Source organism: Polypterus senegalus, chromosome 3 (genome assembly GCF_016835505.1).
Source record: "Polypterus senegalus isolate Bchr_013 chromosome 3, ASM1683550v1, whole genome shotgun sequence".
Taxonomy (NCBI): domain Eukaryota; kingdom Metazoa; phylum Chordata; class Cladistia; order Polypteriformes; family Polypteridae; genus Polypterus; species Polypterus senegalus.
Genome location: NC_053156.1, coordinates 220,685,879 through 220,703,158, shown reverse-complemented (window position 1 = coordinate 220,703,158; position 17,280 = coordinate 220,685,879). Strand labels below are relative to the sequence as shown.

The window sequence follows — 17,280 nt, the reverse complement described above, 5'->3', positions numbered from 1 at the left end:
ATATTGGACATGCAATAGATTTTTAAAGCTATGTAATTCTCAAAAGGTCTGATGCAAGTATCTCACTTCCAGATTTAGAATTATACCATTGGGCCTATGTGTTGCATCCAGTTTAGAGCTCAGTACGCCCTTCAATGTTCCAAGTTCAGTTTCCCATACATTCTACAATTGAGCTCTCATGTAAATTACATTTAATTATATGTGCTACTTTGAATTTTAAGGCCAACACATTTTTGCCTGGGGTTCAATATGGCATTTGCTGTTTAAATCTGGCATAAAACTGAAAGATAGGTAGACAGCATACCCAAATGGCATAAACATCTGCCCATCTTTAAAAATCATGTTAGTATTGCAATGCTGCTCAGATTTTTAGTCTGCCAGGATGCAGCATGGTATCAGTGAATTGGGGGATTTGTTTGATAATTTTGGTCTTGAATCATTCCAAAATCTTCAGTTTTGTTTTTTGCATTCTTTATTTCCACCCTTTTCTACTATCTGCAGCATTGTTCAGTATTTCGGGCATATGGTGTCTTGTTTATATCTCTTTACTTCATGTTACTAGCATGCTGACTTCCTTTTAATTTCATTGATTCGTGTTTTACTTCTCTTTACCCTATCATCCTCTTTTTCTTTTGCCATCTCCTTTTTTGCATTCAGGAAGCCTGTCTCATTTCTATACTCATTCTTACATAAGGCATCTTATAAACCCTACTTCTCACCTTTCAATGGTTTCAGGGTCTTTTATTATCCTTTCCTTTTTTATGGGATTCCTTTTTCAAAATTATCAAATTATCTTCAAGAAACTCGTCAATGAATATGTATGTATGAATATGATTTTATCTGGCATAAGCTACGGTTAAACGGCCTCAGCCCAGATCGCCTTAATCACTTCCCTTTCATATGTTGTCCCAGGAAGACTTATGCACATGTATTGGTTTTGTCCTTCTGTTCAGGATTGCAGGTCTCTAATCTCCTGCTCTCTTTCTTATTGTTATCAGTTCCTATTCTTGCCTTGCTACATAATTCTTGAACTCTTAGGTCTTTCAGGCCTTGACTCTTTGTGCACCAGCATAAATTCTTATGTTTGAATACAGTAGCTGCTAAACTTCCATTTGTTTCCAGATAAAAGACCTGATTATACTCAAGAGCTGTCTGCCTGCTTTTTATAATCTGATTCTTCTAGATCTATCTGCATCATGACACAATGGAAGATAAGGCGACTAAATGTGTGACTGGGATTAGAACCCAAAATCTTTTATGAGTATAAACTTTTGATAGCTTTGCCTTGTTTATTTGTATGGTTGGTTGGCACTGCTGTGGTTCCTGGTGGTATGGTGCAGGACATGGGATGGGGCTGGTGCAGTGACAGAGGAACACCATTTGAGGTTTGTTTCATGTATCGATTGCTTCTTGTTCTAGTATGTTGATTTCCTTTTATTATATTATTAAAAATGATTTTCACAAAAATAACTTTAAAAAGTTTGCTGAGACCGTCTGGCTTGTTTTGAGTCTAATTGTCACTTTAAAACCATTAAGTCTCCTGTTTAGGGAATATGGTGTCTTGTTTATATTTCTTTTTTTATCTTATCATCCTCTTTTTTTCTCTTGCTAGCTTCTTTTTTCTACTAAGAAAGCCTGTCTCATTTCTATACTCATTGTTATATATAGGTTTCCGATACCTCTCATCACAGAGTCAATAATAATAATCAGCATAAGGGGTGGCCAATGTGAAAAACCTTTCTTGTGTTCTTTATGTCTTAACAGGCCTGTGAGAGAGATCTACAGTGTGGCCCGGGGTCCTGCTGTGCTGTCAGCCTGTGGCTCCGTGGACTACGTATGTGTACACCACGTGGGCAAGAAGGAGATGAGTGCCACCCTTTCAGTCACAAGGTATTATACCGATAAAATTACACGAGGTGTGACAATATGAATACAAGAAATGAAAGCAAAGCTCATCTTAAGATAAATGAAATTTATCAGGAACACTTCAGGGCCTTATAGAAAAGGCCATAATATATCTTTATAGACATAATTATGGTGAAGTATACTCATTAGTGTGAGCAGCTTTCTAAGAATTTACATATTAAGGTGGATTCCCTTATTAGTATATTACATAGCATAACAGAGGCAGAGGGCAGAGGAGCATGGTCTGGAAAGATTAGGTGCAATGTAAATGAAAAGTGATTTTATATGGGTTAATTTTTAAAACTAAAAACATGACTGCATGACTGCCATGCCATAAAGAATGAAAATTTCTATTGAACATGAGAGTTTAAGGCAGTGTTTCTTAAACTATGGGTCGTGACACATTTGGGTTGTTTGATTTTTGTTACGGGGTAGTGAATTATTGTTCTGAATAAGAGAGGATTGCAAACAGTTTGCCTAAAGCCAGGGTCACCACATGTATGGGTGAAACAAACCTCCCTGACAACTATCAATGACAATTCTCCTAGGAGACCTGAAGGGTGGAGTCAGTTGCCCTCACCGGGCTTTTTCTCAGTATTGTGGAGGGAGCAAAAGAGGAGAAGGTTAGTGTGAGTGCTCTCTCTCGACCTGGGGTGATATTATTACCTGCTTTAGATGAACCCTGAGGGTGATACACAGACACACATGCGTAACAAACGTTTTCTTTCTTTCTTTCTTTCATTTCCATACAATGGAAAAATAATCAAATAATCCAATGCTCCCCACAAATAGCTTCAGATATTGGATTATGACCTTTATATAAGTTATGTTATTTAATGGTAGACTTCATTGATGAAGAAATGTTATTTGTGGAAAAGTGGCAAACATACACATTTTAAACATGTAATAAGTTGGTATTTCAGATTTTATGTTAAACCATCCATTTACAGTATTTTATGTCCCCTCTTGAACTTAAGTTAAGGGTGGCTTCCACAATTTGTGATAGTAAAGACCCCTCTTCCCACTACCCATTGACATCTGTCTCATTTGAGAGCTACATGAACGAACTGCGGCAGGTAAACCAGTTCGTCATAGGGCACACTTATGTCCAAACTAACTTTCTGGCATCAGATTAGAGTAGAGCTGCTAAATCAATGTAACAAGAAGGAAAAAATGTCACTACCTATAGAAAAACACCATGCAACCACAGGGTGAAGGTGCAAAGTCCACACAAACATTGACTAGGCTGCAATTCAAATGTAACATATGCAATGTGATGCAGAAGTGCTGGACAGTGCTTCTCTGTGTCACCTTTAAACATTTACGATCTTCTAAAATGAAGACACATTACAGGCAATTTTTCAATAATTCAGCCATTACTTACAGTACGTCTTATTTAGGGTGTAATTGAGTGAACTGTCACCAATCAATTAACCATTTAACAACTGACAATCAATGAATAATTGTATTAACTGTTTAGGTAATTAACAATTATCTGATCAACTCATTGTAAGAAACAAAATCTGATACAGTGTTACTTCATTAAGAAAAAAGGAGCATACAGATACCTAGGGACAAGTGTTGAAAAAAGCAAGACCGATCAAGCTCTGATGTGTTGTTTGAGATCAATGTTTTTTGCTGGTTAAAAAAAAGATTAAGAATGAAATGAGATAAAATGTATGCATTATTAGAGGAAGGGAGTCAATAAAAAAGGCCTGAACTTCAGAATCAAGGACTATGCATTAATAATTTTAAGTCTCACTTTAGTTTGAGAGGGAGAGTTCAATTTGTGGTAGAATTTTTCTGAGCTGCCAGTATATAACCAAACCCCCAGATGTGTGCTTTACTAAAATCAGAATGCAATCAAAAAGCAAGAAAACATACGCTTATATGGCTTTATACTGAACAACGCAGGCCTATTTAATGTGTGTGTGATTGCCAAATAGCATTCCACCCGGAATTTGTTTTCAAATCCCAATAATCTTAATCTGGGTTTTCTGGGCCAATTTTTTTTAGCAGTTATGCGCTCAAATCAGTCTTTCCATTGTCATTGCGTCAAAGGATTTCCATCCTTGCTTCATTTTGACATGATGTTTAAGTGCTCTACTAAAAAAAAAGATAAAATATGTTATTTTTACTTAATGGTTTACAAAGCCTCTAATCTCAATCATTCTACTCCTCCCATGGTGCTCAACTCACCTGTCTCCTTAATGAATGAATGGTCATTTCAGTCAGTTTTTCTTTAAAAGAAAAGAGATGGTGCTTCTTTGGTTCCAGTGATAATGGGTCCAATATTGGTAGTTTGAATCTAGACCCAGACACCCCATGCTTACATGGCTTTTCCTACCATATGCCATAGACGCATATGTTATTTTGATTTATAATTAGCACCTTATAAGTGAACACATGGCTTTGTGGGATAGTATCCAATTATGGCCTGGCACCCCATACAGGGTCTGCTTTTTGCCAGACTGACAGGAACCACCATCCTGCAAGCTACAAAGTTAATAAAGATAGATAGATAGATAGATAGATCTTTATTTGTCCCCAGGCATTTTTAAAAAGCTTTTATAATAAATACAGACACACACACATTATGATCTCACAGAGCCGAATGGCTCAAAGAGAGGAACATTTTAAAAGACAAAAACCTCTGACTTAACAGTCACAGTCACATTGAGGCATTATACAGGCGTATTGCTGTTGGAACCCCAGTAACATTTCTTGACACACTTCGGCTGAATTAATTTTTGGCTGAAAGTACTCCATTTTAGTGTGTCAGACAGAGGATGTGCAGCATTGTTTTAAGTTTGTCCTTCACTACTGCCTCTGGGGGGTCCAGACTGCTTCCCCAAACTGAGCCCTGAATTAGCTTGTTGATTCAGTGGACCCTTCTTGAGCTGATGTTACCAGCTCAGCACACCACAGCGTACAAACCTGCACTGGCCATCACAAAGTTGTACAATATGTGAAAGATGGTAGTTCTTCTTCCTTTTCATCTTTTCCCATTTCTATGTGGGACTGATGTGCTTGATCCACCTTCTTGATACAGCTCAGTCCTGCTCTTCTTCCTCACTAAAGCCCTTCTCTGTATTTTCTTAGATTTCTATCCCACTTTTATTGTACCTCTGATTGTCTCATTTCTTATTGTGTCCTTTTTTGGTAACTCCACACATCCATCTGAACATTCTCCTCTGCTCCCTTTACTGCCCATGTCTCACCTCCATACATCACTGCTGGTCTTACCACAGACTTAAAAACCTTACTTTTAACTTTTGCCTTAATTCTTCTGTCACAAAATGCTCCTGGTACCTTCTTCTAATTGTTGCATTCAAACTCCACTCTATGGGTTATCTCTGCTTTTAATTTTCCATCTTTAGCTACCACTAATCCTAGATATTGAAGTTTATACACTCTTTTCAATAGCTCTCTCTGCAGGCTAGCTTCTGAATCCTCATCATTAATAAACTTCATATATTCTGTCTTCTTCCTATTTATCTTCAATCCTTTATCTTCCAAAGCCCTTCTCCATGCTCCCAACTTCCTCTCCTTTTTCTCTTTTCTGGTGCTACACAATACAGTGTCATCAGCAAAAACTATACATCACGAGGACTGGTCTTTCATCCCATGACTCAGCACATATATAATCAGATCAAAGAGGTAAGGACTTAAAGAAGATCCCTGGTGCAGACCTACTCTAACTGGTATCTTGTCTGTTAAACCAACACAACCCTTAAACTGAGTCCTTCCTCTCTCATTCATACTGTATCCTGGACAATCCTCACATACGTCTCTGGTACGTCCTTTCTCTCTCATGCTTCCCCAGACCACTTGACATGGCACTCCATTATAAACCATCTCCAAATCAACAAATACAATATTTTACTTGATGCTTCTTAATGAGCTCTCGCAATGCAAAGACTGCATCAGTTGTTCCTCTCCCTGGTATAAAACCAAACTGCTCTTCTGCTATGGTGGTCTCTCCCCAAAGCCTCCCTAAGATCCAACAACACATCTACATCCCTCTTCTCTCAAACTTTTCTACACTTCTACTGGAATTTTTTCTGATCCTGTTGCCTTTCCATTTTTCTTTCTTTTCACTGCATAATTTCTTCCTCCCACCTTATTCTTAGTACTAACGCTCCATCTTCAAATACTACGCTTGGATTTTCTTCATTCTACGGGTTTTCAAAGTACCTCTTCCATCTATTCTTGATCCTCTCATGCTCACTGAAGACCATATCTTTCTCATCTTTCACCTGCTTTATCTGGCTAAAATCCTTTCCTTTCCTCGCTTTCACTTTTCTCTTTTTCCTCCAGTTCTTCATAACCCCCTCCAAAGCTTGTGTTTTGGCTCTTTCCACTGCCTCCTTTGCCTCCTTATTTGTCTATACATTTTCCCTATTTTCCTCCCTTCCTGATTATTACGTTCTTAGCCTTTATCACATTCTGCACCTCTCTGTTCCACCACCATTTCTCTTTGTCCCTAGGTGGGCTCTTTCAGGTGTTCTACCCAAAACCTTTTCACCTACTCTTAATACAACTTTGCTATTCTTCTCCCACCACTACTCCACACTTTTAAACAACTGCACTTCATTTAAAACTTTCTCCCATATCCTGTTCTTAAGCATTTTCTCATTTAATTCCCATCACTTTATCCTTGGTGCGGCTTGCTATGGTTTTATTCTCCTGCTGATTCTGATCTTCCAGGCCATCACCATCACTTTATGTTGAACTGTCACACTTTCCCTATTTATGACCTTGCAATTTTATCTCACTTTCAAATGAGAACTCTACATGTTAGAAAGTTTATTTGGCTTTCCCTTCCTTCAATACTGTAAGTCAAAAGCTGATTTGCTTTCTTTTAAAAAAAAATGTTAACTATTACCAATCAGATGCCATGGCAAAATCTATTATTCTCACCCCTTACCCATTTCGCTCTCCTTCTTCCCACCTTTCATGTACCTTGTCTCTCATCTCTCTCCTCATTCCCACATGCCCGTTTAGATCACTATCAAGGATCACCTATTCTCCCTCTTGTACCACCCTAAGCTCTTTATCCATTTGTGCAAAGATCTCATTCTTCTCCTCTTCCTTACAACTCACTTGAGGAGCATATGCACAAATTACATTAACTATAGTCTCACCAAGACCCAGTTTAACACTCATCACCTTATCACTCCTCCTATTCACACCAACAGTTCTTTGGATACTACCATACCTACACTGTTTCTCCCTTGTGCATTTGCTCCACTTTACAACAACTTAAAGCCTCCTCCTAATTCTCTGGCCTCATTCTTCTTGATCTTGTTACCTGCAGACACAACACTCCCATTTTCCTCCTGTCAAATCACATCTGCAAACTGTCTTTCTTTCCCACTCATTGTCACAAACGCCTGTGTCCCACTCTTACCTTTAACTTACTTTTTTCTTTCCCACAAGAGACAACACAGTCTCCTAAGGAAAAGGAGGCTGCACTGCCCTTTCTCAAAAGTAGTAGTTCCTCTGTGTTACAAGACTAATGAGAAAAAGACAAGAGACTGGAATCTAGAATAAAAGATTTATAGGTTTATTGGTACAGTGAGATTCTTACTTTATGTGATAATCAATGTGTAGCATATTACCACTCTCTTCCTGACCTTGAAATGTTTTTCTTCCTTACCTTATTAACTATTGGACCTTTATTTTTAATGTAGCGTGGTTTTTAATGTATTTTTACTGTATTGTGGTTGATAAGCACACACACACAAACAAACACATCACAATGAGAAATCAAAATGAAAAACCAAGGACACAAAACAAAACACTATCATCGCATCACTTCATCATTTGATCTTATCAAATGTAGAAAAAGTAGGAACTGAACCAGTCCTCTCTGAGTTTTGGGAAATCCAGAGACAGATAAATTAGAGAAGCAAAAGAAGAGATCATACCATAAGGGAGAACAGTCCAAGCACCTCCTGTCAGAAGTGAGCCATCTCACCTTGTTGCAGATCTCATGAGACCTTCTTGCCCAGCCGTGCAGACAACATCAGATCGATCAACAGTTCTATCCCTGAGGCACCCTCAGTCTTTAGCATTAGTTTAGAAAGGGCACCTCTGGCAGGAATTTGTTTTCTATGACACCATATCAGCTTCGAAGTAAGGGAGTAAATGCTCCCTGGAGGCTCACTAAGGGGTTAGTCAGCTGTTAGTAGGATTACACTAGAAAGGCCTTCATTAGTCACTGTTTTCAAGATGGAACAAAAATATTCCAGCTTCTCTTTAACTGTAAGTAGGAAACTCATATGTATATTTAAATATATTCACTTTATATATATAGTACATCCATTCACCCATTTTTTATCCTACTTGTCCAGTTAGGATTATGGGGAGACATTGTCTAACATGGTAGAAATGGGTGCAAAATCAAATTTTCTTTCTAACTGATTGTTCCCTTTAACTGGTTTAAATTCTTTCCTTTTACAAATAGTAATTAACAGATGAGTTACACCAGTGCAAACAAAGAATGTTAATTCACATTTTTGCACATCTCTGTGCTTATCATCAAATGGCAACTATAATAATAAACATTTTAAAATATAAACAGGCTGGCTTGGTGAATCTCATCCACTCACAATTAAAAAACAAAAATCAGGTTCCACAGAAAGTTAAACAAAATAAAACTATGTGCCAAATTAGAGGCCCAAATTGGTCCTTTGTGGGGAAATATTGTATTAGAATAATTACTGACCTTAAAGGTCTGCATGAAGGTTCCTGTAGATGGCAGCAAAGTATAAAAAAAGGTAAAGAGCAGGTCTCATTATACTCCGTCTAGAAAACACAGCATTAGAACCTCAGTGCTCATGGTCAGTCCTGCAGGGCCACAGTGGCTACAGGTCTTTGTTTAAATCCAATTGTTTAATTAGAAGCCAATCCTTACTGATAATGTAACTTGTTATTTAATATAATGGCTTGCTAGTGCTTTCATTTCACCATGTCTGTAGTACTAGGGTGTTGTACCATGTTAGCCATTATGGATGTAGTGAGAAGTTAAATACAATTACACCTTTTATTGGCTAACTAGTTAGTTCTATTTAGCCAATAAAAGGTGTCATTTTGCTTAAATTCTCACTACATTTTATCCTGTGAAATCATTCTAATGATATCATTCAGATTTGTGGCCTAGAGCAATTTGTAGTAATTTGAAGTCCTTCACTTTTTTCTCTTCCTTTTCTTTTCAAATGTTTTATTAAAAAGTATACCTGAACAAAGATAGGTGTAAATAGAATAGAAAGTTTATGGTGAACATCTGGTATCTTTGTCATCTGCATTTCATTGTTAATTGGGAAGCTTGTTATGAAAACAAAAAGCAATTAAAAAAATTAGATGAAACTGTTCAAAAATAAAAAAAGAAATTAAGGGTTGGGAATCTTAACAAGTGAGTTAACGAAATTTAATCACAAAAATGGGGCTAGAGCAGGGGTCCTCAATCAAGGTCCTGGAGAGCCGCAGTGGCTGCAGGTTTTTGCTCCAACCCAGTTGCTTAATAAAAAGCACTTATTGCTAAAGTAACACTTCTGCTTCACTTTAGTGATTTTGAGCCCTTATTGCTTAATTTTGTCTTAAACAGCTATTTTAATTGCTCCTTATTATCAATAACATGCAAATGACAAGAGAGAGCAGCATTTCTCCATTTAGCTTATTTACATTTACACCTGTGTGTATTTATCTGCACTATTGGGCTTAATTAAATACTTGGAAGAAAAATGAAGAGAAAAAAGTGAAGGACTGAGAATTACTCGTCCATTTTAGCATTCAAATCATTTGCATGATAGAAAGGGAAAGAAAATCTAGGATATGAGAATGACCTGACATAGCAGAGTTAATTTAATTTCATAGCTTGTTAGTGCTTTATTGGCAAGAATTGCTTTCTAATTAAGCAACCAGGTCAGAACAAAAACCTGCAGCCACTGTGGCTGTCCAGGACTGGGATTGAGGACCCCTGGGCTAGAGCAATAATGGCTTCAGCAGCAATAACTGGCTTCCAGTTAAGAAATTGGCTTGGAACAAAAGATTTCAGCTACCGCAGCTGTGCAGAGCTGAACCTGAGAACCCCTGCTAAGTAAAATGTGCAGGAAATTCCCACCAGGTATCTATCTATCTATCTATCTATCTATCTATCTTGAACAAAAGCACTAAGACTGTGACTCAACTGAGAAGTGATAAGCTTTTAGTCATTAACTAGAATACCTGACACTGTGAGTTCAAGACTAAGACTACTCAAAGTTTAAACCCTTAATCTTGGACAGAGGGCTAACACATTACGCTGAATTATATAGTGAAGCCTTTGCGACGTGACTTGATGTGTCTAATGGCAGACATTCCTTAGAAATGGCCTTCTGGGACTCTAAATTGGCAATGTGATACACTTAAAAGTAACTAAGAAAAATATGAATATCTTTCTTATCTATCTATCTATTGTGGACACCAGGGGGTGTACAGCTCACCAAACCCCTGACACAACAGACACAGAGCCCCAAGTGCAGCACACAACAAACATTTATTTTGAGTGGTTTTGTTTCATTTCCCACCCTATGCGGCACAGAACAATAAGCACCAAAAACATAAATCACAGTCCTTCTTTCTTCCTTTCTCTCTCTTGTCCACCTTCACTCCTCCTCCTCCTTCAAGCTTTCTCTTTCACCTCTGGAGTGAGTCGGCTTCCTTTATAGAGCACCCCCAAGTGTTTGATAATCTCCTTCTGGCCGCACTTACGGGTGTGGTAGCGGCCCTGCAGAGGAGGGTTCAGCCATTCTGCATGAGCCCCCTGGCGGTGGCCACGTGCGCCAGCACAGTTGAGCTTCCATGCTTCAAACCCATGGCCTTGTAGCAAGCCAGGGGAGCTGCCCTCTGTCGGTATTGTCTCGTGCAAACTCTTTTCCCCGGTCCTTCTGTTATGGAGACATCCTGGCTGGGTAAGAATCCTGTCCATTACACTCTATCTATTACAGCATACATCGAAACATGTGTGCCATACCAGGGAAGACTAAACCTACTCATGTTTCCCTTATAAACACCCACAATCTTGGCAGCTTCTGGCACAGTATTGCTTTGACTTCATAGTGCATCTTACCATCATCAGAGTATTCATAGCAATAGTTTTCGGAAGCCATTTAAATAGCCACGGTAGACTAGCCTATGTTATATTTCACATTAATTAATGAATTAATGTAATTAATGTCACATTAATTAATAAAGGAATTAAATAACCAAATTAATCTATTTCTTAAAGTTGATGTCTGGTTTATATCATCACCGCCTGTTCCCTTCTTGCTTTCTTCTTACCCTGACTATATTTTTCAGTTTGTTGTGAACTGTAATATTGCATTTTGCTTTAGTAAAACTTAGCTGGCACATGCTGTTCATTTGACCAGTGGATTGATTATCTCACAGCACCATAGCTCTGTTTCCGTTCATCACTGAAGTTTCTTCACAGCGCAGTGTGTATATGATTTTTTTTTTATGCTGACTTCAGTTTCCTCTCACTGACAAACATTGCTCTTTTGCAAATATGAGTAGCTATGCTGGAGTGCTTTATTTAATAGACTGACATAAACGTACCCTCTTGTGAAGTTAATCTCTGACCTTCTAAGACTCATTGGGATAAATGTAATTGGATTTCTGAAAGGGAATAATTTGTGAAAGTGTCTTTTAGAACAGTTTAAAAACATAATCTGCCTAAGGTGACAATTGCATCAAAGTTAAGTGCTTTATTTTCTCTTTGTTTTTTTAGGTTCCATTTTTTGGCAAGCGACAACATCATACCTGCCCTTGCCTGCCTCACCTTATCTGCACACGATATCTTGACAGCAAATATAGATGTTCTAACAATTTTAAAAACATAGACTTTCAGTAAGAAAATGAAAATAATAGTCAAGAATGAAAACTTCATGACAATGAAAAAGTCCCTGAGAGTGAACGGGAGAGAAAGCAGGAAAGACTGGCAATCATTCCCTTGCATTTCTCTGAGAATAAATACACTGGGAATTGGGAGCTAATAATTTTACTATCCATTAACAATGCATTTTATGTAATAATCATTTTAAAGTTGAAGTCAACTGAGTGGGAGCTTGACATAATAACATGCACACTGTATATCTTGCACAAGATGTACTTTATTAATGAAATAAAATGGCCAGCTTGGCCAGCAAATCAATCTTTATTCAATATAGTCTTTTAAAACAAACAATACACTTTAGAATTACAATACTTGTTAATTTTAATAATGCAATGAAAAATAAAATTCAGGACTAGTTTACACTACTTGACCAATTAAAAGCAGGTGATAAGAACTTAAATTAAATGCCACAATCCAACACATAAGAAGTCTCAATCACAACATCAAAACTCAATTTAATAAATAATCAGTCTTTAATGCCGACTACAAAGAATCTGTTGTCTAAATGCTCCCATCTCCCATTATTTCTGAAACTTGAATTAATTGTATTTATTAACTTATTCAGTAGTGATGTTATTTCCGTGTATATTACACTTTGCTTGCCATGACCTGTAATAAATTTATATATTTTACACCAGCATTAGAGTTAAGTGTTTCATTTTTCTGAGCAGTGTCCACATTATTATGCTACATCACTAATTTTCCTGTTTTGCTATATGGTTGTGAGATATGGATGCCATCCTGTGACCTGAGAAGAAGACGGGACTCCCTATGTAGTTTATCTCTTCGGAGAATCCTTAGGTACCGCTGGTTTGACTTTTTTGTCGAATTAGCGGTTGCTCATGGAGTCCTGAATGAGGCATTGTGAGCATCAGTTATGGCACTACGGCCATGTGGTGCGATTCCCCGAGGGTGATCCGGTTCTCAGGATCCTCATTGTTAAGGACGTGAATGGCTGAACCAGGCCAAGGGGATGCCCACGTAACACCTGTCTACAGCAGATAGATTGTCATTTCTGGAAGGTGAGACTGGACCACGTGTCTGCCTGGGGGGTTGCCAACCAGGATTTGGAGCTGTTTAGTTATGTGGTGGGTGCGGCAGTGCACTGTACCAGCACATGCTCCCCAACCTGACCTGACTGATGTCCAGAAATCTTGAAGACAACAGCTGCATACAAGAACAGATAAAAGAAGATCCTTGAGGATATTCCCATCTTTCAAATCTTACATCATTTTGGAATTCTAATAGAGACTACTAAAGCCCCCTGTGATAGGATGATGCCTTGTATAAGGTCACTTCTCATCTTGTGCTGCCAGGACAGGCACCTGCATCCAATGACCCTGAAATGGACTCAACCAAACCAACCAAAAAATAAAAGCATGACAGAAATGTAAAAACTGTGTAAATGCAGAAAACAATAAAGTGACAAATATGTTGTCCACATTTTCAGAGGAAACAGAACTGAATGCTTAAAATGAAGCCCCTTTCACAATTTTACAGTGTTCCTTTTCAAAATTAAGTAGGAATGCAAATGGCACAGGTTACAATGTATTTTAATATGTCAAGACAGAGTTACAGAAAAATAATAATAGCATAATCATAATCTATTTTTTTCTTTAAAAGGAGAAGCTACATATGCTGCTTTCACTGCTTATCATAAACAATAACAATGGCAAAGTAAGTAAATTCAAAAGTATCCCAAATAAAGGCAAGTTGTATAAAGACGTAGTTATAAATAATTTATACCGTAACAGCCCATGTCTCATATTAACACAAGGTATTAGAGTTGGACGGGTACTTATTTTTTAGGGTTAGTGTTAGGGTTAGGGGCATTTATTTTTTAAGCTTCAGAAAACTGGAATTAAATTGACTTTTGTTCACGGAAAATTGTAAAGTGAAATTTGTCAGTGGTATCTTTTAGAAAAGGTCATTTTTAACGTATTGAAAACCTGAGAGGACAAACAGATTTCAATATGTTCATTTACATTCAAAAAACACCTGGAACAGGACAGTGCTTACTTATTTGACCTGGAATATTTTTAATTCACAATAAAGTTAAAGACCCCCTACCTATGTTCTTAGCCACCTGCTTCATGCTCCCTAGACTGGGTTTAGATTCAGCCTTTCCGAAATTTCAATTATTGTAATCTAGTCAGATAGCCATGTTTGCCCCAGTGGTTGGTAAATGATTAGAATGTTTGGATTATTCCTTAATGGAATAACAAACAGAGTGAAGGTGCCATTGTCTTCCTTGATATTATGCTTTATTTGACTTTTATTGTTTGTTCAAAACCCTAAACTTTCCAGTAATTGTATGTCACATATAATCATGTTCTATCCTCTTAATGTTATTGTTAAGTATGTGGTTTGACTGATCATTGGAGAGCAGTGTGTTTGAGCAAAATATGAGGAAGATGGCAAAGTTGAAATGCGTGTCCTTTCTGTAGACCAGGAGGCCCACGGTGTGCAGATTGTTTAGGGAGTGAAGGCCAAAAAGGGAGCAACTGACCTGGGGGGAAAAAGTGGCTACATTTTAGTGTGTGGACGGGGTTAGGAGGACTGGTGGTTGTAAGGGTTATCTGTAGATCTATTTAGATTTGGACCATGATTGCTTGTCACTTATATATTTTAACAGATTTCTTATTAACACCTGGCCATAATGATATGACTTGTTATTATACTGTAATTTGTGTGTTTCATGATATCTGCTTTACTGATAATACTTGTGCTGCTTCATGTTTGATGATTTGTGCAGCAATATGAGAAAAATCAGCTGTTAAAAGCACTATAAAAGCAGAATTCAATGAACTGCACCTGGGCCAGCAAGACAGAAGAGGTGGCCTAAAGCTGACATCATTTTTGAGCAATAACTGGTGGACCACCGGCCTAGACCACTCCCTATGTTTCAAGGGATAACCTATCACCATAATTCCTGTAATTTAAAGGGAAAATAAAGGGGACAATAAAAGACATTATGTTTTACTTAAATGATTATTTTAGTTAAATGGAGTCACACATTGAGATAGACACAGAAACAAAACTGACAACCTCACAGTTTAAATGTTAGTAATTAAGCCATCATACAATCTCAAGAATGTGCTTGAAAAGACTAATAGGATGATATGAACATTCAGATTTCATACAGAGAGCAATCTGGTTAGGATTCAAAACTTTTCTTTATTCGTTTAAGGCTGTAGTAGTAACCACCACATTACTAAGTTGCCTCTGTATTGCCAAATATAAAGCAGAATATCCAATTTTGTGGAACTCAGTGCTTGGAAGGCACTAACCTGGGTATCCGTTACACCCAGTTTCCTATTTATTGATATGTTTATGATCTGCACATTGAATGAGTCTCGTTACTTTTTTCATTCTGCACTCATTGGCAAAAGGTATTGTATTAAGTGATTTATAGTAAATAATTAAATGGATTTGTATGGCTTTCTATTTTTGTATATCTTTAAAAGTGGTTTGCTCTTATTTCAAGTCTGATTGTTTTTTTCACATCCTATAAGCCACTGTGTGTGACTCAGACGTAGAGTCCATTCCCCATCTTATCTGTTGTGAAATAACCAGATGTGACACACTCAAAAAGGTTTGGGACAGTCACCTGTATAATTTCCCTGCCTGCAAAAGGGTTTGATGAATAGTACTGATGTGCAAGAGTTGGAGTCCAAAACTGAACTGGTTAGTTAAGCCAAAGTTGGCGGCTGTAAAGGTCTTTAAAGGAACTGGAAGTGACGTCACTCTTGAAGCCAGAACCGGAAGTGACATCTTTCTTGGGCCTGGAACCAGAAGTGATGTTGTCAAGGCTGAATTAGGCAGAATGTCCTGTATTTGGTGTGCAGAAGTAACAAAGGAAGGTTTAGTGTACCCTACCACCCCCTGGCCTGGCATGGAATTACCTTCATTAGGTCCATTCAGCTTCTTAACTAAGCACACATATGTGACACTGTGTGGATATAACATCATCACTTATAGACAGACAGTGTGGCCCAGTGATTAAACCATTAGACTTCAAACTGTAGGGAAATGAGTTCAAATCCTGCCCCTCACACTGTGTGACCAGGAGCACTTCAATTGGAAAAACAAATTAAATGTAATCCATTGTATTACCTTGTAAGTCACCTTGGATGAAGGTGCCAGCCAAATAGCTGCCTCAAAGCTTTGGAGTTCAATTCTCAAGTTGGTGACTGCTTCCATCATTTCTTTTTGGTCTTTCTTTGTGGTATTCTCATCCCAAAGATGTCCAAGTTAATCTTGTACAATCCTGAATTGTACCTGATACATCTGTGATACACTTCATCTTCTTATGAATCTGAGATGGATTAAGGATATTTGAAAATTAATGAATAATACGTGATAAGCCTCAAACACATGAGTCTGAATACCTCTGAACCATGTTAAAAGAACAATACTTATTGTGTATGGCATACTCTAAAGAATGAAAAGTCACACATTTATTGTGGATTGAGCTCATCTAGGAAGTGAGGCAGCCACAGACCACATTTACTGTTATAAAAGTTTGGAAGCAACATAAATATAAAACTAATACAGCACTTAAAGTATCTTCACTTTTTTATCTTTATTACTATGGTTTATGCTGCCATATTTCCAACTATTAATAATCCAACCTGCATAATACAGTAGTGGTTCTCTTTTTCTCATGGCCCAAATTTTGCCTTTGACCCAGAATTGCGACCAACAATCTGATGCAGATCATAGTGGAGCAATGATGACCCAACGCAACCAGAAGCTTCACAAACCTTTCATGACCCAAAGTCAGACATGACTTGACTGATAGTTTAACAATCTGTACAGCATAGGGTAGCACCCACACTCACCCATATGCGTCAATGCAGAATTGGTCATCAACTTCTCAGCCAAATATTTGGGCATGAAAGGAAATTATGAATGACCTTTGGACTTGACAGGAACCTATAGAAAAAAATCACCTGATCCACTCATCCAATATATTTTGATGGCACCATGGGATTCAAATAAGTTTATAAAGCATGTTTTTTTCCTTCAGTCTCCATTAGGCATATGGATCTATGACTCCTGACTAATTCTGTAATTACTTCTTGACTTTCTTCATATTATCAGTGTAAGTTGATAAATTCTACCACATTAGTGCCTCCTAAAGAACAATTAAGTTACAATGATTTATTTGGTGGTGGGTTTGTTTTCCATGTACCAAATCTTTTCCAGGTCTTATCTTCCGATAAGCTGTCCCAACTTCATGACCAGTGTACCCTACAGTACCTTTCACCATCCTTATCAATGGCGGTGTTTCCCTTGTAAATTAAGGTGGAGATGACATTGACATAGAGGGGACTCTGAGAGTGTATAAAAGGGAAAGCATAAACTTCATCAGTTTGGTACCTTGAGCTTCAGAGATTGATTCTCACAGAGCTCAACACACAGACATCAAG

General features: G+C 37.7%; 1 protein-coding gene across 1 annotated transcript in view; it reads left to right on the top strand.

The window, feature by feature from the left end:
- prok1 (prokineticin 1) overlaps positions 1-12,477 on the top strand; it is a 32,531-nt gene extending 20,054 nt beyond the window's left edge. Inside the window, exons 2-3 of the mRNA XM_039749992.1 lie at positions 1,765-1,890; positions 11,681-12,477. Of these exons, the coding sequence (XP_039605926.1) occupies positions 1,765-1,890; positions 11,681-11,803 (249 nt within the window). The 3' untranslated portion in view covers positions 11,804-12,477. The remainder of the gene's footprint in view (positions 1-1,764; positions 1,891-11,680) is intronic.
- The last annotated feature ends 4,803 nt before the right edge of the window (positions 12,478-17,280 follow it).